Raw genomic sequence first — 21,020 nt, forward strand, 5'->3', positions numbered from 1 at the left:
GGGAAGAGGCTGCCCCTCCGACTGCCGGTCTTTGACTGCTGCCACCTGCCGGCTGGTGGAAACCCGCATTGGGGCTTTTTTCTTGTTGTCGCTTTGCTGCTGGCGCCGACTGGTATCACCAGTCGGGGTCCAAGGAGCCTGAGGAGCCACCTTGCCAGATGCATCAACTTGAATTTCCGTCTTCATGGAGGAGTCGGCCGTGGCGTATTTTGTCTGCTATGATCAGCAACTCGTCGAGGGTCGTCGGCTCGTCGCAGAGGAGCCGGTGTTTGAGCAAAGTGCCTTCTCTACACCCGGCCGTGAAGTACTCGATGGCCTGCACCTCGTGCACAACCTCGCAAGAGTTGCGCAGCTCGGCCCAACGCGTGAGGTAGTCGCGAGTCGATTTGTTGGGGCCTTGGACGCACAAGGAGAGCTGGCGAGGCTTGGGCGGCCGCTTGTACGTGCTGGTGAAGTTGCGGAAGAAAGCCTTAGTGAAATCTACCCATCTGTTGATGCTACGGGGCTTCAGGTTGTTCAACCATGTCCGGGCGATGCCCTGGAGCATGAGTGGAACATACTTCACAGCAACACACTTGTTGCCGTTTGCAATGCTAACGGCTGTGGAGTAGTCGACCAGCCAATCTTCCGGCTTCACGGAGCCAGAATACTTGGGCGTATCTCTTGGGAGCGTGAACCCTTTGGGGAAGGGCTCATCTCTGATGCGGGGGCCGAAGCAAGACGGGCCCGGTGCGTCTTATTCTTCTAGCGCCAGGGATCGGTTGAGATGATCGATCCGGTGGCCGGCATCATTCTCTCTGATTCCTTCTCGGGGGCCAAGCCGGCCTCCAAGACTCGGATGATCGACAGGCGGCGGAGACACGCGTTTTTCTTTGCGTTGGAGAGGCCGGTAGCCGCCTGGTCATTCCACCGCACGAGGGCAGCCGTCTTGGTCGCTGCTACCTCTTGAGCACTGCATTGGATTTCCCTGAAGAGGATAGGATGATGCAGCCAAGTAGCGTAAGTATTTCCCTCAGTTTTTTAGAACCAAGGTATCAATCCAGTAGGAGGCTACGCGCGAGTCCCTCGTACCTACACAAAAACAATAGCTCAACGCAACCAACGCGCTTAGGGGTTGTCAATCCCTTCACGGTTACTTACGAAAGTGAGAGATGATAGAGATGATAAATAATATTTTTGGTATTTTTGGTCTAGAGATGCAAAGTGAAAAGTAAAAAAGCAAAGTAAAATCAAAGCAATAATAAAGTGATGGAGATTGATATGATGAGAAAGAGACCCGGGGGCCATAGGTTTCACTAGTGGCTTCTCTCAAGAGCATAAGTATTCTACGGTGGGTGAACAAATTACTGTTGAGCAATTGACAGAATTGAGCATAGTTATGAGATATCTAGGTATGATCATGTATATAGGCATCACGTCCGAGACAAGTAGACCAACTCCTGCCTGCATCTACTACCATTAATCCACTCATCGACCGCTATACAGCATGCATCTAGAGTATTAAGTTAAAAACAGAGTAACGCCTTAAGCAAGATGACATGATGTAGAGGGATAGTTTCATGCAATATGATAAAAAAACCATCGTGTTATCCTCGATGGCAACAATACAATACGTGCCTTGCTGCCCCTTCTGTCACTGGGAAAGGACACCGCAAGATCGAACCCAAAGCTAAGCACTTCTCCCATGGCAAGAAAAACCAATCTAGTAGGCCAAACTAAACAGATAATTCGAAGAGACTTGCAAAGATAACCAATCATACATAAAAGAATTCAGAGAAGATTCAAATATTATTCATAGATAGACTTGATCATAAACCCACAATTCATCGCTCTCAACAAACACACCGCAAAAAGAAGATTACATCGAATAGATCTCCACAAGAGAGGGGGAGAACATTGTATTGAGATCCAAAAAGAGAGAAGAAGCCATCTAGCTATTAACTATGGACCCGTAGGTCTGAAGTAAACTACTCACACTTCATCGGAGGGGCTTGGATGATGATGTAGAAGCCCTCCATGATCAATGCCCCCTCCGGCGGAGCTCCGGAACAGGCGCCAAGATGGGATCTCGTGGATACAGAAAGTTGCGGCGGTGGAATTAGGTTTTTGGCTCCATATCTGATCGTTTGGGGTACGTGGATATATATAGGAGGAAGAAGTACGTCGATGGAGCAACAGGGGGCCCACGAGGGTGGAGGGCGCGCTTGGGGGGCAGGCGCGCCCCCTACATCGTGGCCTCCTATTAATTGGCTTGACGTAGGGTCCAAGTCTCCTGAGTTGTATTCGGTGAGAAAATCACGTTCCCGAAGGTTTCATTCCGTTTGGACTCCGTTTGATATTCCTTTTCTTCGAAACCCTAAAACAGGCAAAAAACAGCAATTCTGGGCTGGGCTCCGGTTAATAGGTTAGTCCCAAAAATAATATAAAAGTGGATAATAAAGCCCAATAATGTCCAAAAGAGTAGATAATATAGCATGGAGCAATCAAAAATTATAGATACGTTGGAGACGTATCAAGCATCCCCAAGCTTAATTCCTGCTCGTCCTCGAGCAGGTAAATGATAAAAACAGAATTTTTGATGTGGAGTGCTACTTGGCATAATTTCAATGTAAATCTTCTTAATTGTGGTATGAATATTCAGATTCAAAAAGATTCAAGACAAAAGTTCACGTTGACATAAAATAATAATACTTCAAGCATACTAACAAAGCAATTATGTCTTCTCAAAATAACATGGCCAAAGAAAGCTATCCCTACAAAATCATATAGTCTGGCTATGCTCTATCTTCACCACACAAAGTATTTAAATCATGCACAACCCCGATGACAAGCCAAGCAATTGTTTCATACTTTTGACATTTTCAAAACTTTTTCGATCTTCACGCAATACATGTGCGTGAGCCATGGATATAGCACTATATGTGGAATAGAATGGTGGTTGTGGAGAATACAAAAAGAGGGGAAGATAGTCTCACATCAACTAGGCGTATCAACGAGCTATGGAGATGCCCATCAATAGATATCAATGTGAGTGAGTAGGGATTGCCATGCAACGGATGCACAAGAGCTATAAGTATATGAAAGCTCAACAAAAGAAACTAAGTGGGTGTGCATCCAACTCGCTTGCTCACGAAGACCTAGGGCATTTTGAGGAAGCCCATCATTGGAATATACAAGCCAAGTTCTATAATAAAAAAATTCCCACTAGTATATGAAAGTGACAGAATGAGAGACTCTCTATCATGAAGATCATGGTGCTACTTTGAAGCACAAGTGTGGTAAAAGGATAGTAACATTGTCCCTTCTCTCTTTTTCTCTCATTTTTTTGGGCCTTCTCTTTTTTATGGCCTCTTTTTCTTTTTTTTATTTTTCGTCTGGAGTCTCATCCCGACTTGTGGGGGAATCATAGTCTCCATCATCCTTTCCTCACTTGGGAAAATGCTCTAAAAATGATGATCATCACACTTTTTATTTTTTTACAACTCAACAATTACAACTCAATACTTAGAACAAAATATGACTCTATATGAATGCCTCCGGCGGTGTACCGGGATATGCAATGAATCAGGAGTGACATGTATGAAAGAATTATGGATGGTGGCTTTGCCACAAATACGATGTCAACTACATGATCATGCTAGCAATATGACAATGATGGAGCGTGTCATAATGAACGGAACGGTGGAAAGTTGCATGGCAATATATCTCGGAATGGCTATGGAAATGCCATGATAGGTAGGTATGGTGGCTGTTTTGAGGAAGGTATTTGGTGGGTGTATGGTACCGGCGAAAAGTGCGCGGTATTAAAGAGGCTAGCAATGGTGGAAGGAAGGAAAGTGCATATAATCCATGGACTCAACATTAGTCATAAAGAACTCATATACTTATTGCAAAAATCTACAAGTTATCAAAGCAAAGTATTACGCGCATGCCCCTAGGGGGATAGATTGGTAGGAAAAGACCATCGCTCGTCCCCGACCGCCACTCATAAGGAAGACAATCAATAAATAAATCATGCTCCGAATTCATCACATAACGGTTCACTATACGTGCATGCTACGGGAATCACAAACTTTAACACAAGCATTTCTCAAATTCACAACTACTCAACTAGCATGACTCTAATATCACCATCCTCATATCTCAAAACAATTATCAAGCATCAATTTTTTTCTTAGTATTCAACGCACTCAAAAGAAAGTTTTACAAATCTTGAATACCAAGCATATTATTATTAAGCAAATTACCATGCTATTAAGACTCTCAAAATAATCTAATTGAAGAATGAGAGATCAATAGTTTCTATAAAACAAATCCACCACCGTGCTCTAAAAGATATAAGTGAAGCACTAGAGCAAAATTATATAACTCAAAAGATATAAGTGAAGCACATAGAGTATTATATCAAATTCCAAATTATGTATGGCTCTCTCAAAAGGTGTATACAGCAAGGATGATTGTGGTAGACTAATAAGTAAAGACTCAAATCATAAAAAACGCTCCAAGCATAACACATATCATGTGGTGAATAAAAATATAGCTCCAAGTAAAGTTACCGATAGAAGTAGACGAAAGAGGGGATGCCTTCAAGGGCATCCCCAAGCTTTGGCTTTTAGGTGTCCTTAGATTATCTTGGGGGTGCCATGGGAATCCCCAAGCTTAGGCTCTTCCCACTCCTTGTTCCATAATCCATCAAAGCTTTACCCAAAACTTGAAAACTTCACAACACAAAACTTAAAGTAGAAAATCTCGTGAGCTCCGTTATCGAAAGAAAACAAAAGACCACTTCAAGGTACTGTAATGAACTCATTATTTATTTATATGGGTGTTATACTTACTGTATTCCAACTTCTCTATGGTTCATAAACTATTTTACTAGCCAAAGATTCATCAAAATAAGCAAACAACACACGAAAAACAGAATCTTTCAAAAACAGAACAGTCTGTAGTAATCTGTAGCTAGCGCAAGATATGGAACCCCAAAAATTCTAAAATAAATTTCTGGACGTGAGGAATTTATCTATTAATCATCTGAAAAAAGAATTAACTAAATAGCACTCTCCAAATAAAAATGACAGCAGTTCTCGTGAGCGCTAAAGTTTCTGTTTTTTACAGCAAGTTCAACAAGACTTTCCCCAAGCCTCCCCAACGGTTCTACTTGGTACAAACACTAATTAAACACAAAAAACACAACCGAAACAGAGGCTAAATAAATTATTTATTTAATAACAGCAAGGATAAATATTGGGTTGTCTCCCAACAAGCGCTTCTCTTTAAGGCCTTATAGCTAGGCATAATATTTCAATGATGCTCACATGAAAGACAAGAATTGAAGCACAAAGAGAGCATCATAAAACACGTTACAAACACATCTAAATCTAACATACTTCCTATGCATAGGAATCTTATAGGCAAACAAATTATCAAGGCAAGAAAAAACTAGCATATGCGAGGAAGCGGAAAGAAACAATGGCAATCTCAACATAACGAGAGGTAATTTAGTCACATGAAAATTTCTACCACCATATTTTCCTCTCTCGTAATAATTATATGTAGGATCATAAGAAAATTCAACAAAATAGCTATCACATAAAATATTTTCAACATGATCCACATGCATGCAAAGTTGACACTCTTCCAAAATAGTGGGATTAACATTAACTAAAGTCATGACCTTTCCAGACCCACTTTTATCAAAAATTTCATAAGATTGAACATTCTCCAAATATGTGGGATCTAAAGTTGACACTCTTCCAAACCCACTTTCAATAATATTGCAAACACTATTATCAATCTCATATTCATCATGGGGCTTAAATAAATTTTCAATATCATAATAAGAATCATCCCAATCATGATCATTGCAACAAGTAGAGGACATAGCAAAACTAGCATCCCCAAGCTTAGGGTTTTGGATATTATTAGCACAATTGACATCAAGAGAGTTTATAGTAAAATCATTTCAATCATGCTTTTTATTCAAAGATCTATCATGAATCGCTTCATAAAGTAATTCATCACAGATTCACGAATTTCAAGCAAAACCTCATAAAGATAATCTAGTGCACAAAACTCACTAGCAATTGGTTCATCATAATTGGATCTCTTAAAAAGATTAGCAAGTGGATGAGGATCCATAGATCTTAGGTTCTCTGTTTAGTAATAAATAAACAACTATTCCAACCATACGAGCAAACAAGAAACGGGCAAAAAAAGGCAAATAGAGAAAGAGAGGGAGGATAGAGAGAGAGGGCGAATAAAATGGCAAGGGTGAAGTGGGGGAGAGGAAAACGAGAGGCAAATGGCAAATAATGTAATGCGGGAGATAGGGATTGTGATGGGTACTTGGTATGTTGACTTTTGCGCAGACTCCCCGGCAACGGCGCCAGAAATTCTTCTTGCTACCTCTTGAGCACTGCGTTGGATTTCCCCGAAGAGGAGAGGATGATGCAGCCAAGTAGCGTAAGTATTTCCCTCGGTTTTTGAGAACCAAGGTATCAATCCAGTAGGAGGCTACGCGCGATTCCCTCGTACCTACACAAAAACAATAGCTCAACGCAACCAACACGCTTAGGGGTTGTCAATCCCTTCACGGTTACTTACGAAAGTGAGAGATGATAGAGATGATAAATAATATTTTTGGTATTTTTGGTATAGAGATGCAAAGTGAAAAGTAAAATGCAAAGTAAAAGCAAAGCAATAATAAAGTGATGGAGATTGATATGATGAGAAAGAGACCCGGGGGCCATAGGTTTCACTAGTAGCTTCTCTCAAGAGCATAAGTATTCTACGGTGGGTGAACAAATTACTGTTGAGCAATTGACGGAATTGAGCATAGTTATGAGAATATCTAGGTATGATCATGTATATAGGCATCACGTCCGAGACAAGTAGACCGACTCCTGCCTGCATCTACTACTATTACTCCACTCATCGACCGCTATCCAGCATGCATCTAGAGTATTAAGTTAAAAACAGAGTAACGCCTTAAGAAAGATGACATGATGTAGAGGGATAGTTTCATGCAATATGATAAAAACCCCATCTTGTTATCCTCGATGGCAACAATACAATACGTGCCTTGTTGCCCCTTCTGTCACTGGGAAAGGACACCGCAAGATCGAATCCAAAGCTAAGCACTTCTCCATGGCAAGAAAAACCAATCTAGTAGGCCAAACTAAACTGATAATTCGAAGAGACTTGCAAAGATAACCAATCATACATAAAAGAATTTAGAGAAGATTCAAATATTATTCATAGATAGACTTGATCATAAACCACAATTCATCGGTCTCAACAAACACACCGCAAAACGAAGATTACATCGAATAGATCTCCACAAGAGAGGGGGAGAACATTGTATTGAGATCCAAAAAGAGAGAAGAAGCCATCTAGCTACTAACTATGGACCCGTAGGTCTGAAGTAAACTACTCACACTTCATCAGAGGGGCTTGGATGATGATGTAGAAGCCCTCCGTGATCGATGCCCCCTCCGGCGGAGCTCCGGAACAGGCTCCAAGATGGGATCTCGTGGATACAGAAAGTTGCCGGTGGAATTAGGTTTTTGGCTCCGTATCTGATCGTTTGGGGGTACGTGGATATATATAGGAGGAAGAAATACGTCGGTGGAGCAACAGGGGGCCCATGAGGGTGGAGGGCGCGCCTGGGGGGGGGCAGGCGTGCCCCCTACCTCGTGGCCTCCTGTTAATTGGCTTGATGTAGGGTCCAAGTCTCCTGAGTTGTATTCGGTGACAAAATCACGTTCCCGAAGGTTTCATTCCGTTTGGACTTCGTTTGATATTCCTTTTCTTCGAACCCTAAAACAGGCAAAAAAACAGCAATTCTGTGCTGGGCCTCCAGTTAATAGGTCCCAAAAATAATATAAAAGTGGATAATAAAGCCCAATAATGTCCAAAACAGTAGATAATATAGCATGGAGCAATCAAAAATTATAGATACGTTGGAGACGTATCAGTCGCGCTCGATGGTGATGTGCGTCCGGCTGCGGCTGGCAGCCGGCTCCTTGTCTCGTCATCCGCGGTTGCCATCAGTCAGTGTCCGGGACGTCGCACCATGCTCCTGACGGGGAGGCAGGTCGTCGTTCCGCCTGTTGAGGTCTCCGACGCGGCAGCCGGCTTCTTGCTGCTCGGCAGCCGCATCGATGAGTTGCTGGACGCGCTCCGTCATGTGGCGACGCTCGTCGCCCTCCAGGTTGTCCAGCTCATCTGCTGCCGCCTGGGCGGCTCGTATGTTCTCCATGAGCGTGGCGTAGACGGGGCGATCGGCCCCGAACATGCTGCCAATAGCCGCACCGTGTTGTCGGGCCGTACCGAGGCGGCTGGGCCCATCAGGAGCCAGCGTGCCGCCAACGGCGCAGTCCATCTCCACTGATAAGCCTCCGAAAGGCGTCTCATGCTGGCTAGCTTCTTGGCACTCTCGACAAGCTGGACGCGGCGGGCTTCCAGCGTCTCGGCGTCGGCGTCTTCTGCGATGGATGCAGACAGGTCTTGCAGCATTGCTTGGAGCGGGTCTCGGGCACCGTCATCGGAAACTCCATCGTGGCTGATGACGAGCACCTCTGTGACGGTGTTGCCGCCGCTGTCGGCGTGGGGGGGAGGATCATCAACGATCACCACATTGGTAAGGAATGCGTCGAGCGATGCCGTGTCGGAGTCGACGAGCATCGGGTCGGTGGAGCCAACCGACTCCAAGTCGACGGCCGGCTCGTTGGCGACGTGGAGCTGGTCGAGGAAGCTGACAAGACGGCTCTCGGGGCCGTCGTTGCCTGTGTCAGATGTAGACTCATCGGAGAGGCGGATCTCACCAACAAGGTTGACGAGGCAGCTTGCCTTGTAGGCGACCTCCGCGCCAAGCAACGCGTCGGCGCAAACGCCATCCGGCGTGCCTGGCTGGCTGCGCTCAGCAGGGAGGAAGAGGGTTCCCGTCTAGAACAGATCTCCGGACGACGTGCACCTAGCCCCACGTGTGGGCGCCAAATGTCGGGGCTTTGGTGCGACATATGCCAAAGGATGGCTAACCATGTTGGGGGCTAGTAGGACGTCGCCGGTGCCAGGAAACGGGATGAGGCAAAGACATGCACGCCGGCAAATCTTACCCAGGTCCGGGGCTCTCCTAGGAGATAACACCCCTAGTCCTGCTCTGCGGGGTCTTCGCATGATCATTAAGGCACTAGCGATTACAATGGTGCTCCTTGAGCTGTATCCTGGAGGTAGAAGAAAGCAGGGCTAGCTCTTCCCTCTGTCTATGTGGGTGTCTAGGTCTAACAGATTGGGAACCCTTTGCATGGGTGCCCTAGGGGGTTTATATAGGCCTACCCCCAGGGGTACAATGGTAATCTGGCCGGGTGTAGGACCCGACTGTCAGTGTCTCCTGTCGCCAGCTCCTCCGCCGGCCGCTGGGGCCCGCCGCCTGATGGGCCCTGCTGGCTGGTCTGGTACGGAGCCGACAGGCCGCCTCCGCCGCTTGTGGGTATGGTCGGCTGCTTGTTACTGTAGCCGTAACGTTAATGACGCATGCTTGGTCGGGGGGGGCTGGCTACCGTCCCGCCGTCTGGTGGGAGGTCACTGTAGCCACATCGTTTCTCATCTGATTAATGGCGTGTGGACTCTGAGGGAAGAGTGGGCCGCCTGCTAGAGGCGGGCCTTCCTCGGGTCTGACTGGTCAGGTGTTGCCGCCCTCTGGGCTCTCGCTGCCTGGTAGGGCCTGCCGCCTGCAGGCCGTACCGACAGGTCGTCGTGGGAACAGGGTTCCACCTGACAGGGGTGACGTCAAGGGCGGGATGGCAACAGTACTGCACCGTGCGGAGATCTCGGCCGGTACGGGACACTGTGGCTGTGCCCTGCCCTGGATATGGGGGTGATGGGCTACACTGTAGCCACATCCTGTCTTGTCTTCTTTATGGGGGTGCAGACTTTAAGGGCGTCGTGGGCCGCCTGCCAGGAGCCGGCCTCTCGGGAAGCCGCCTACTAGGAGTCGGCTCGTCTTGGAAGCCGCCTTCCGGTGCTTGGCGTCCTCTGCCAGCCGGCCGCTTGAGCCAGCCGGCTATCAGAAGGCGGCGCTTCGTCCTTGACGCTTGAGGGGTGCAGCCGGCCTGATGTCTTGAAATGCTCAGGGACTCGGGTTAGGCTACCCGTAGCCCATTACTCCGACACTGAGTCTATCCGCGCCTGCGCCGGCCTGCATATACCCTTTTCCGCGAACTACAAAAGATTTATGTGGATCGGGATTTTACAGGGTCTGCTAGAGATGCTCTTAGTGGGTACAACCACGCTCACCCTCGTGGCCTCCTAAACATCTAATTTGTTAGGTAGGGCCCTCACTAGAACCATATATAACTATATGGCCTCCAAGCATGCCGGCAGCTGATGGATTGATTTGTTAACCTAGCTGAGTCCACTTAGCTAGTCCTCGTTGCATCTGTTTACTGACGTCGAGTCCACCATGGACCCGGCATACCAAGTACCGGAAGTCAAGAACGCGCTAGTATAGCCGCCAGCCAGCAGGCAGCAGATGGACCGTATCTATCAGCTTTCAGCCGGCGATACGTCGTCTTCGTCACAACCTACTACGAAGCCACCTTCAAGCTTGCTCGTCGGCACGCTTGGCTAATTAACAACTCCTCCGAGTAAGTACGCTACTGGTATATATATTAATACAGGGTGCCTGACGGCGACGGTGACACTGGCGTGGATTCAGATGGCACGTACAAAGATGTACAGTGCATGGCCTAATTAGTCAGGACAACTGTACTTGAGACAGAGTACAGTTGGATCAAAAGAGGCAACAGTACCTCTGACTTTCTCGGAGAGCCGTTGGATCAAAGGACAGTCACCCACCTTTCAAAAGAAAAAAAGAGACAATCATCCAGATCGGACCTGTGGCGTAGGCTCTGTTCACGCCGTACTGTTCAGATCATTGTCCGAGGGTCCTGTTCATATCACTGTTCAGGTGCTGTTTCAGTGGCACTCTTGCATCAGATCTGGGCATTTCGTTCTCGATCCAACGGCCAAGATGACGGGCAAAGTCAAGGGCAGTGTTTTGTCTGCCTTCGCTTTAGCAAGTCAGAGAATCTTCACCGCCGGTTTCACGCAACCTGACCGATCTTAGTCTTCCATGATCAACAATTATGCGCGCGTGAATGACCCGTAGTCTGGGCATGACCGCCGCCCGCCTCACTGAGGCAGCTCTTCGTACCTCGGTCGGCGGTCCTTCGATCTACTTCAACACATGTGTTACTTCCTATGTAAATTAATATAAGACGTTTTAGATCATGCAAATATATTGGTCCTTCAGTCTCTTCATGATCACAAGAAACTCTTCTGCTCTCGGACATCGTCGACTGCTGCAGGAAAGCCAGGTTGGTGCAGGATTCAGTTGCGCGTCCTTGCCGGCTTCCACATCGCTTCCGTCTGACTTGGTGATCAGTGAGTCAACTGTGGTGACAGGGCATCATCACTTTTATGGTCTAACTCTTGTAAGCTGTAATGCCACTGTATGGAGTGTCCCAAGAACAACAATGTTCGGACTTCTACCACTGAGGATATGGTTGTGGGAAGAACATAATACTAGCGCCGTGCGTCCGAATGAAATGGATGCCCTCGATGCCCGTATGATATCGGTTGTGATGTCTCAATGAAATGGATGCATGATAGTACAACCTGTATCAAAATGTAAGATGTTTTTATACGTCTCCTATTTTTTTCGCGAATACATAATGCTTGCGTATCATTTCATTGATAGAAGGAATAGAATGAGCATAAAGGATACAACACATGACACGAACGCAGACAGACGTGAACATGGTGTCTGGAGCAGAGAGACAAGGGATGCTCAGCCCGAATAGAAGATACATCACAACTAAACCCGTCAAGCCCGAACCACCACCGGCAGCGCCGAACCAACAAGAATTCCAACATCATCCGAGCCAACACCGGGGACACCGCGAGCAAGCAAGATAACACCTTCGAGAAGGAATACGACGCCGAGACGCCATCGCTATCCGGTCCGGAGGAACCAGACCTAAGGTTTCCCCTGAGCTCGAAGAGGGGCAAAGCTAAAGGCCTTGGCAGCGCCTCCAAAAAGGAAACAACACCCGCGGGCGCCGTCACTGCCAGCACCGACAAGCCGAGCAGGGATCTCTCCCTGGCCAGAAGCTGAGCAATCCCATAGCCGCCGAGTTTGGAATCGAAGATGAGGAAGCCAACGTTGGTCGGAACAACCATTCGGGACGGGGTTGGCGGGGCTGCACTTGCCGTTGGAGGATGGCACCACCTCAGAACCCACGGGCGTTGGATCTGGCAAAAGGAGGAGGCTTTGAGGCGTATATGATGGGTTAAGCCACGAAGCGAACCACGCGGGGGTAGGACGACGGCGTCCAGCAACGCCGGCAAGCTAGGACTGGAGAGACGCATATCCGAACTGCCGTGGCCTTAGCCGTCGAGATTTCGACGAGCCAGGTGAGCTGGAATGGACGCAGCTACATGGTCACCGAGGCCGGAGATGCCCGGCAGAGACGCCGACAACCAAGGACACCGGGGAGACGCGGGCCTAGGCTGTCGGGACCAGAGCATCGCCAGCAAATGCCTGCCGTGAGGAGCCCCGTGTCTGGCACAACCACAGACACATCCCCGCATCCCCCAAGAGCAGTCACCGTGGCCCAAGGGGGAGGAGGGGCCGCCGGGGACGAGGAGGGCCGCCTGCACTGAAGACAGGCCGCAAACGCCCCCGCAACCGGCCGTAGGTCCCACACCACACCCATGGCCAGAAGCGGCACCAGCAGAGGCTGGCTCGCGCCGCCGCGAGGGGTGGGGATGGCTGCAGGGGAGCGTCCATGGCAACGACCAGGAGCTCCGGGACCTCCGCTGGCCGGCAAGCACGTGCAGCAGCTGGTGGAGAGCGCGTCGGGTGGGGTCTCGGGGCCGCGGGCGAAGGGGGAGGCGCGCGAGGGAGAGAGGTGGCGCCCGTGGCGGCTGAGGATGGTCGGGGGGCTGCTGGCCGGATCCGCGCAGAAGGTTGTCATGGAGGACCGGATCTAGCGCCGCTGGACCAGCAGGGGCAGCCACGGCGTGGGTGGGGGCGTGGTGCGGGGCGGAGGAGTGGGGGCGAGCTCGGGGGCGTGAGGAGGCAGATCCGCCCCGCCGCCGCCTTCCTAGGGCCCGGCGCGGCTTCGTCGGCCGGCCCTTCGGCGGCGGCGATGCGGGGGAGGGCGGCAGAGAGGCCTGCTAGTGGTGGCGGCGAGGGCTCCCCCGTGTCGCCAGAGGAGGGCGACCATATGTCTCCTGTTTTGATATCAAAATGTAAGACTTATCTGAACTCAGTATCAAACACAAATGAAATTCCAGACAGCGAAACTGGTGATTTATGCACTCGATTCCTAGGGTCTTGCCACACACAGAGTTGAATATAAGAGGTCTGCCAGGACACGACACCTAGGTGTTAACTTTTATAGGCATTACAGGTAATCATAATTAAGCTAAGAGCATAAAGTAAACAGTGCCCGTTGCCAGATTTTAAACAGGACCCAAGAGAGGATATGAGCCGTCTGATCGGAGATCAACGTTGAATATGACATCACCCTGTCACGAAGCTGTATGGTGCAGTGTAGACGGTTGGATAGGAGATCGACGGAGGAGGCCAAACATAACCTGACGAAACGGCACGCGACATAACTGAAGTTTTCGACACTTGCAGGGACAAGATTCAGAGATCTCGACACAGCATCATCGCAGTTATTCGTTTACAAAGGCGCATGGGGAATAGGCTACCTACCCAACAGATCTATGGGTCTCCACTCGCATCACTAGTCACATCGTGAGATCACCTTGAAGATTGATAGCTTTGTCATTACAACATAACGTCATCAGAAATTCAGCAACGTCACACGCAGAATGGCATATCATTCCTCGGAGGCATGAAAAAACCGGAAGATATCAGGTAGGCGGCAAGCGTGTCCCTCTCCCTCGCCATCCTGCAGAATTCCCGTCTTCCGGTAGTATTCGATGCTATCCAGGAGCGTCTCCTCCAATTCCCTTGGCTTCCAGCCCAGATTCCTCAGCTTTGCAGACGAGATTGGGGTGATAGGAAAGTTATGATCCAGCTCAGACTTGCTGCAAAAATCAAATAGAGCTGTTCAAACCATGTAAACAAGCACGGCCGTTCAGGAAAAAAATGTACCATTTTGATAAGAGAAGTTACCCACCAGTTTACATAATTGTAGTCAGGGTACGTCTTCTTCAGCAACTCCAGCATGGCTTTTGTGGTAATGTAATTTGGTGCGCTGATATATCTCCCGGATGATTCTGGTTTCTCATATACTAGAAGCAACACATCGGCCACATCACGGACATCGACTATGTGCAACAGCATGTCCTTCATCGCATTAGGACCTCCTGCATTGAATTAACAGAATTTCAGCAGCCAACAAAAAAGTAGCTTTTCGACGACATACTGTAAGAATTTTTCATGTTGGAATTCATTCAAAATTCTATTGGAATGAGTCACTCAAAGGGAATTTTCATAGGAGTGACCATTTTAACAAGCTAATTATTTCGTTTCAAAGGACTACATTTTTTTTGCGGGTGATCGAAGAACTACATTTGAAACAAGAATAAACTGTCTACAAGAATTGAATCCTTCAAAATTGTTCGAGCCCATCCAAAGATGTTACTGAATTTTGCCCATCCAAAACTGTCTACAAGAATTGAATCTTGGCAAGTAGTTACTGAATTTTGCCTACCCAAAGACATGGCATATTCGACCAATAAAAGATGCTCCTGCAACTTAGCAAGAGGAAAAGGAAATAACGAGATGACCTTTTATAACATAGACGAGAAGTTCGCTGCTGGTACTGACAACGGGTTGCAGTTGTGGGCCTAAAACAACACAAGGGCATACTGTGACAACATTTAGCCCATTCTTTTCTGCATATTCCCAGGCTGTTTCTTCAGCAACAGTTTTAGCAAGACAGTACCAGAGCTGCAAACAGAAATTGTAAAGGGTCAAACTTAGTCCTCAGACGCTGCAATGATTTGTAGTTTATGAGTAATTATCAACTTACGCTGAAGAAATCAACATGTCACGGATCAGCAACGAAAATTGAAATACCAAAATATTATTATGTAAAGATACCATATAATATACTCATGTGTAATAGGCTACTTATATCATAATGTAAGTTGTGATTGGTTCTTAACTTTAAACATTATTACTAACCTCATTATCCACGCATATTTTTCTGTCGGACCAGCAACTCTCATCTTTGGGTTTACCCTGAGGCCAGTTGGGGTTAAAATGAACAGAAGAAGTGGATGACACCACCACAACTTTCTGAACCTTCATAGATGAACACACTTCAAGAATATTTACGGTGCCCTTCACAGCAGGCACCATCACTTCTGACTGCACAGTTAAATTTAGCACAAAATTAGAAACAGTCATAAGGATTGTACAGTTCCAATAACACCAAGTTGTAATCGTCTCAGCAGCAGTAAGTCCTAGGAGTCTATTACTCTAGAAAATGAGCACACTTCTTAGAAGAATCACGAATAAATACATAAGTGAAGGTACAGATGATAAATTAATCTCTGCATCGACAGTTAAAAAGACGAATACAAAGCCCAAATTCAGTTGAACAATTCCCTAATGCTGCACCGTGAATTGGTAATGATAATATGATGTCGACAAATGTGTACTAGCCTCAGGGTCGAGGATCTTATCCGCAGGGACGGGGGAGGCGACGTGGAAGACGCCCTCGCACCCCTCCACGGCGGCGGCCAGAGCGGCGCTGTCCAGCACGTCGGCCTTGAACAGCCGCAGGTTCTCCGCCGCCCCGTCTAGCTGCATCAGATGCGCGTTCTTGGAATCACCTGAACCAAACATTCGGACGTCAACCGGCGAAGTGTGAGCAGGACGGAGAATAGAGGCGAGGACGCCGGAGAATCAGATCGGACGCGGCGTGCCTACATGGGTCGCGGACGGTGGCGTGGACGGCGTAGCCCCGGGAGAGGAGCAGCTTGACGAGCCACGAGGCGATGTACCCGCCGCCGCCGGTCACGCACACGCGCCGCGGTGGTGCCATCCTCCTCGTCCTTCTCCTACGGGATGGCTTGCTGCCGCGTCGTCGGCTCTTTATGTCCCCGTCGCAGCTTTGCCGACTTGACACTTTGTCGAGCCACTAGCCGGCCGGTGGACTCCACGGCGCAAATCGACGTCAAAAAATTATGCCGAGACCTAACAAAGACCACTCGCGACCAGGGTAGAGACGAGCAACGAGCAGATCGGGTGCCGTCCGCATTGGAATCATCGCACCGCGCGCTTTCGTCGCCGGCTGATTGGTGCCAAAATGCCTCGGGTGCTTTCTGGTTGTTACCAGTCATGCACTACGCACGTCCTCGTGCACGCAAATTGTGTTGACATGTTGTTCTATTGTTGTTCTACTAGTATGGATTGAAAAGAACATCTTCTACTCCCTCCATCTCAATATAAGAGCGTTTTTGACACGGCAGATGAAGAGAGTATTTTATACATTTGTTTTGAAAGGAGGCAAAAGACTTGCCTCATTCATTAATTAAGAGGGGGAAAAGGAGTTTAAGGTTTGTGTTACAACACCCACCGTGTTACAACACCACTACAAAAGGCGTACTCTCGCGACATGATAGATCCCAATTTCTTTGCACTCGCCGTGATCCAAGTTTGAGCCTCAATCTTGATGTTAGCTAGTAGAACCGTCGGTGAGGCACTCTTGAGTTGGAAGATGCGAGCGTTCCTTTCATTCCAGATTGTCCAACAGGTGAGCATAGAGAGGGTAGCCATGGCCTTCCTATTCGGTATGATAGAGTCTGAGAGCCCGATCCACCATTTTTGGTTGACCGTGCCAAGTGCCAAGTGGAAGTGTTGATGCTTTTGAACTGGAGCCAATCTTTTATTATTTTTCAAAGCCTAGTAGTATACCGCCATCTGAAGAGCAGGTGATCGATGGACTCTTGCACGTGCTTGCAAAGAGGACAGAGCCCACAATTGGGCCGGTCAGCAGTCCATACCCTATTTTGCATGGCCAACCACGCGAAAAATTTGACCTTGGGCGGGGCCCAGGCCTTCCACACTGCAAGCTCCATGGGTGAGCGGATGATGCCCAAAAACTAGGCCAAGTAGGCGTACTTGGCACTGTAAATCCCGCTCTATGTGTGTTTCACACAATGTCATCTTCAACGTGCACCTCAAGAGGGAAGTCGCGGATGGTGGACCAAAGCTCAATAAATTGTCGAAGATGTTCGAAGGTGAAGTTGGGAGTGACCTTGATCTTGCGAACCCAAGCATCATCTTGGAGGGCTTCCCGAAGTTTCCATGTCTTACGAGAGGAAGCGGCGTAGATAAGCAGTGCGATGTCTCTTGGCTTGCAGTCCCGCACCCAAGAGGAGTCCCAGAAGGGCGTGCGCGCACCGTTGCCAACGGATATAGTCGTTGAAGCATAGAAAAGATTTTTGTCCATCTCGTCGCATGGATTGCCGGTCCCAACCCATAGCTTGGTGGGTTCCTTCGATTCAAACCAAAGCCAACGCAAGCGAAGTGCCCTTGCAAATTTCTCCGTGTTTAGAACCCCAAGACCTCCATATTCGACCGGTCGACATACAGATTCCCAATTAACTTTGCACTTCGCGCCGGTAGTCTTATCTGTTCCCGCCCAAAGGAAAGCTCTCTCAAGCTTGTTGACATTGTGGAGGATGCTTGGTGGAACGATCAATGGGGTGATGAAGTAGATGGCTTGTGAGGATAGCACAGACTTGACAAGGGCAGCCCGACCAATGGCTGTGATATTTTTCCCATCCCAAGGAACAAGTTTGGAAGCGGTTTTGTCCACGAGGAATTGGAAATCCCGAACTTTTAGTTGCCAGACCAAGAGAGGTAGCTCTAGATATTTTATTGGGAATGAAGCCCGGGCAGCAGGAAAGTTCTAGAGGATGGTGTCGAGGTGTAGGTGCCAGCACCGAATCGGGACCACCGAGCTCTTCTGGAAGTTAGTGCATAGTCCCGTGACGTCACCAAACGCATCGAGCAACACGAAGAGGTTGTCAATATCTTTCTTGATGGGTGCAATAAAAACGGCCGCGTCATCGGCATAGAGGGATGTTCTCATGATGGACCCACGGCCACGAATTTTGTGGAGCAACCCCTTCCTAGTAGCCAGCTCGAGGATCTTTTGAAGGGGGTCAATGGCAATGACAAATAGCAGGGGCGAAAGAGGATCCCCTTGCCGGAAGCCGCTTCCATGGGCAATGGGGCTGCCGGGGATGCCGTTGAGGAGAACCCGCGAGGAGGAGGTGCATAAGAGGGCGGTGATCCAATTCCGAAAGGTGCTCGGGAACCCCCTCTGCTGGAGGATGTCAATGATATACTCCCATCTCACATAGTCGAAAGCCTTTCGTATATCAAGCTTGAAAAGGAGGGATGGAGTTTTGCTCTTGTGAAGGCGACGCGTGAGATTTTTCACATACATAAAATTGTCATGGATACTCCTAGTCTTGATGAAAGCACTTTGCGCGTTGGAGACAAGCTTGTTCATGTGAGGGGCTAGCCGAATTGCTAAAACTTTTGCCACAATCTTCGCAATCGCGTGGATGAGGCTAATAGGCCGGAAGTCGGTGATCCCCTCAGCACCCTCCTTCTTAGGAATTAGTACAATGTTTGCAGAGTTGAGCCAGTGGAGGTTTGCTGTGTGCAGGTTGCCGAAAAGAGAAACTACCCTCATGATGTCATCCTTGATAATGTCCCAACAACTCTTGAAGAACAAACCGGTGAAACCGTCTGGCCCGGGGGCTTTGTCGGTTGGCATTTGCTTAATGGCCTCGTGCACCTCCTCCGCGATGATGGGGTCCGCGAGGGAGTCCAAGTTGTGTACCTCTAAGCCGAGCTCTTCCAATTGAAGTCGCGCGCCCGCGGGAGCCCCTTTCCCATGGCCTCGGTGAAGTGGTCGTGGACAACCTTCTCTTTGACATCATGGTCGGTGATCCATCCCTGATTAAGCAGTGCGCGAGACTGGCCAACATCAAGGAGGGCCATGTTATACATATATTTGTTCGGCTTAAAATAGCAGATATTAGTTTATATCCATTAATGCCCACTTTTCTTTAGAAGAAAGTTTGCATGCAAATATGAATTTGATTTGCTAGTTTGCTGAAGGAAACCGATAAATTTTGAACGTTCGGATTTTAAGCATGACAACCTGAACGTTTTTTATGACAGACTTTATTTGACGCGAGGTGGCAAGTTTAGTTTGTCATAAAAAACGTTCGGTTTGTCATGCTTAAAATCCGAACATTCGGGATTTATTATTTAGGTTGTTGAATGCGTTTGTCGATGTATTCATGTAGTTGTGGTGGCGGCCGGGTAGAGGAATGAAGAAAGAAAGGAAGGAAGAAGAAAAGCTGGTCACTAGGGTTGCGGACAGGTGGGGCCGTGACACGTTTTCATGTTCCATCTCCCCTTTGCAGTAACCACTCCACTACAAAAGAAATGTCTTGACTATTTTTAGGTGATGCGGGTGCCTGAATGTCTTAATCGGGAAAGGTCACGCTACTAGAAGGGGCATCCGGTAGGGCATAAGGGCATCTTTGACATGGACCCTCAAATCGCCTGTAAACGTCTGGATCGATTTGTCCGGACACAGTAAGCAATTCAATGTTGTCCTGCATTTGTCCATGGACCAGTGTGGGTGTTTGTTATTCCGTAAACCAATGGAGCTTTGTGGGAGTCTGGACACCCCGTCACATAGGATTCTGACACCTTCGGGCCACGCAAAATTGAGATGGGGCCCGTGCATTTGAAGCAACCGTATTGTTTTCTTGGATAAACTCCCCCTTCTCCACCCTCTCCACTACCATCCCGCCTCTCTCCACACCAATTACCGTCCTTTTCGCTCCGGTCGCCGCATGGACCCATACGAAAAACTTCCAAAGACCAGAGGTGGAGGATCCGGAGAAGGCGGTCACCCAGAAGATCAACTCGACAACATGACAAGCCCGCCGCCTCAATGCGAAGGCAAAAGTCGGGGCAGCCTGCAAAAAGAAGGGTGCAGGGGCGGGTGGGGCCTAGGAGGTGGGGCGCCATCACCATCATGTCCGAAAAAAAACTAGCCTCCCTACTTCTACATTACCAAGTAGCTCAGCGGCAGTCCCCGGCATCCGCCGTTAGGCATGTGACGTATTGCGTCGACGTCAACACAGTCCTGCTCCATTTTGCAGAGTTTGTGTCGCCGCAACTTGTCCAGCCGCGAATGAGGGGCGTGGATTGGCTCGGTGCCTGCTCTCTGTTCACCGGTATGTATCGCCTGGATGAGCCGGCGTATGACAACACAGACTGAGAGATGATGGATCAAGACTCCGACATGAAGGAGGAAAAGAAGGATGAGAGGTTTAACATCTTGATGACAGTATCGCAGAGGAGGCTCAAGCTTGAAGAGAGGAGGGTTGAGCTCTTTTTGTTTGGGAAAAACAAATCGGTATCCACTTTGCTCGAAACTAGGCCAATACCTGTTCATTGCAATATGATATAAATAATCTAGTACGCTAACTCATGATTTACTTGTCCACATTAATATGATTTCTCTCAACTCCACCACAAATATTCTATCATATATTCTAATACTTACCCACCCACCTTAATATTGCGCCGCAAATACAACACCACTCTCACTGGATGTGTTCTCTCAACTCACCATCTGGCAATCGCCGATCTACAAATGTCCCTCACTCCACCGTTCGTCACCCCCATGTCGTTCCACCCCTTGCGCCACCCTGGATTTCAAACATGTTTGTCCATTCCCTTGTCTTGTGCATGCCACCCCACCCTACGTCCCGCATTTTTTTTAGGATGTGGGAAGATCTTAGCCGACCGAGACTTAACGAAATCTCAATCAAGTGACACAACATATAAAATTTTACATGAATCTTCATGTAAGATGTCATGAATATAACATCGACCGAGAGTTCCTTAAGTCTCAAACTGA

At 48.3% G+C, this 21,020-nt stretch overlaps 1 protein-coding gene across 1 annotated transcript; it reads right to left on the reverse strand.

Annotated features, from left to right (window-relative positions):
• Nucleotides 1-13,671: 13,671 nt before the first annotated feature.
• On the reverse strand, nt 13,672-16,217 carry LOC125509806 (phenylacetaldehyde reductase). The gene is made up of 6 exons (XM_048674832.2): nt 15,983-16,217; nt 15,716-15,885; nt 15,233-15,418; nt 14,833-14,995; nt 14,220-14,409; nt 13,672-14,127 (listed from the first exon to the last, which is right to left on the reverse strand). The coding sequence occupies exons 1-6, from the start codon at nt 16,095-16,097 to the stop codon at nt 13,917-13,919; spliced, it is 1,035 nt and encodes a 344-aa protein (XP_048530789.1). The 5' UTR covers nt 16,098-16,217; the 3' UTR covers nt 13,672-13,916.
• Nucleotides 16,218-21,020: the final 4,803 nt, after the last annotated feature.

This window comes from Triticum urartu, chromosome 5A, assembly GCF_056163025.1.
Source record: "Triticum urartu cultivar PI428250 chromosome 5A, HENAU_Tu73, whole genome shotgun sequence".
NCBI classification, from domain to species: Eukaryota; Viridiplantae; Streptophyta; class Magnoliopsida; order Poales; family Poaceae; genus Triticum; species Triticum urartu.

What these genes read in the sequence shown, in the direction of transcription:
- LOC125509806 (XM_048674832.2), bottom strand. Translation starts at nt 16,097, where the DNA reads ATGGCACCACCGCGGCGCGTGTGCGTGACCGGCGGCGGCGGGTACATC. An exon ending in TCTCGTCTATGTTATAAAAG is followed by an intron (nt 14,410 to 14,832) that starts GTCATCTCGTTA and finishes AATTCAATGCAG; the next exon opens with GAGGTCCTAATGCGATGAAG. An exon ending in GACTACAATTATGTAAACTG is followed by an intron (nt 14,128 to 14,219) that starts GTGGGTAACTTC and finishes TGATTTTTGCAG; the next exon opens with CAAGTCTGAGCTGGATCATA.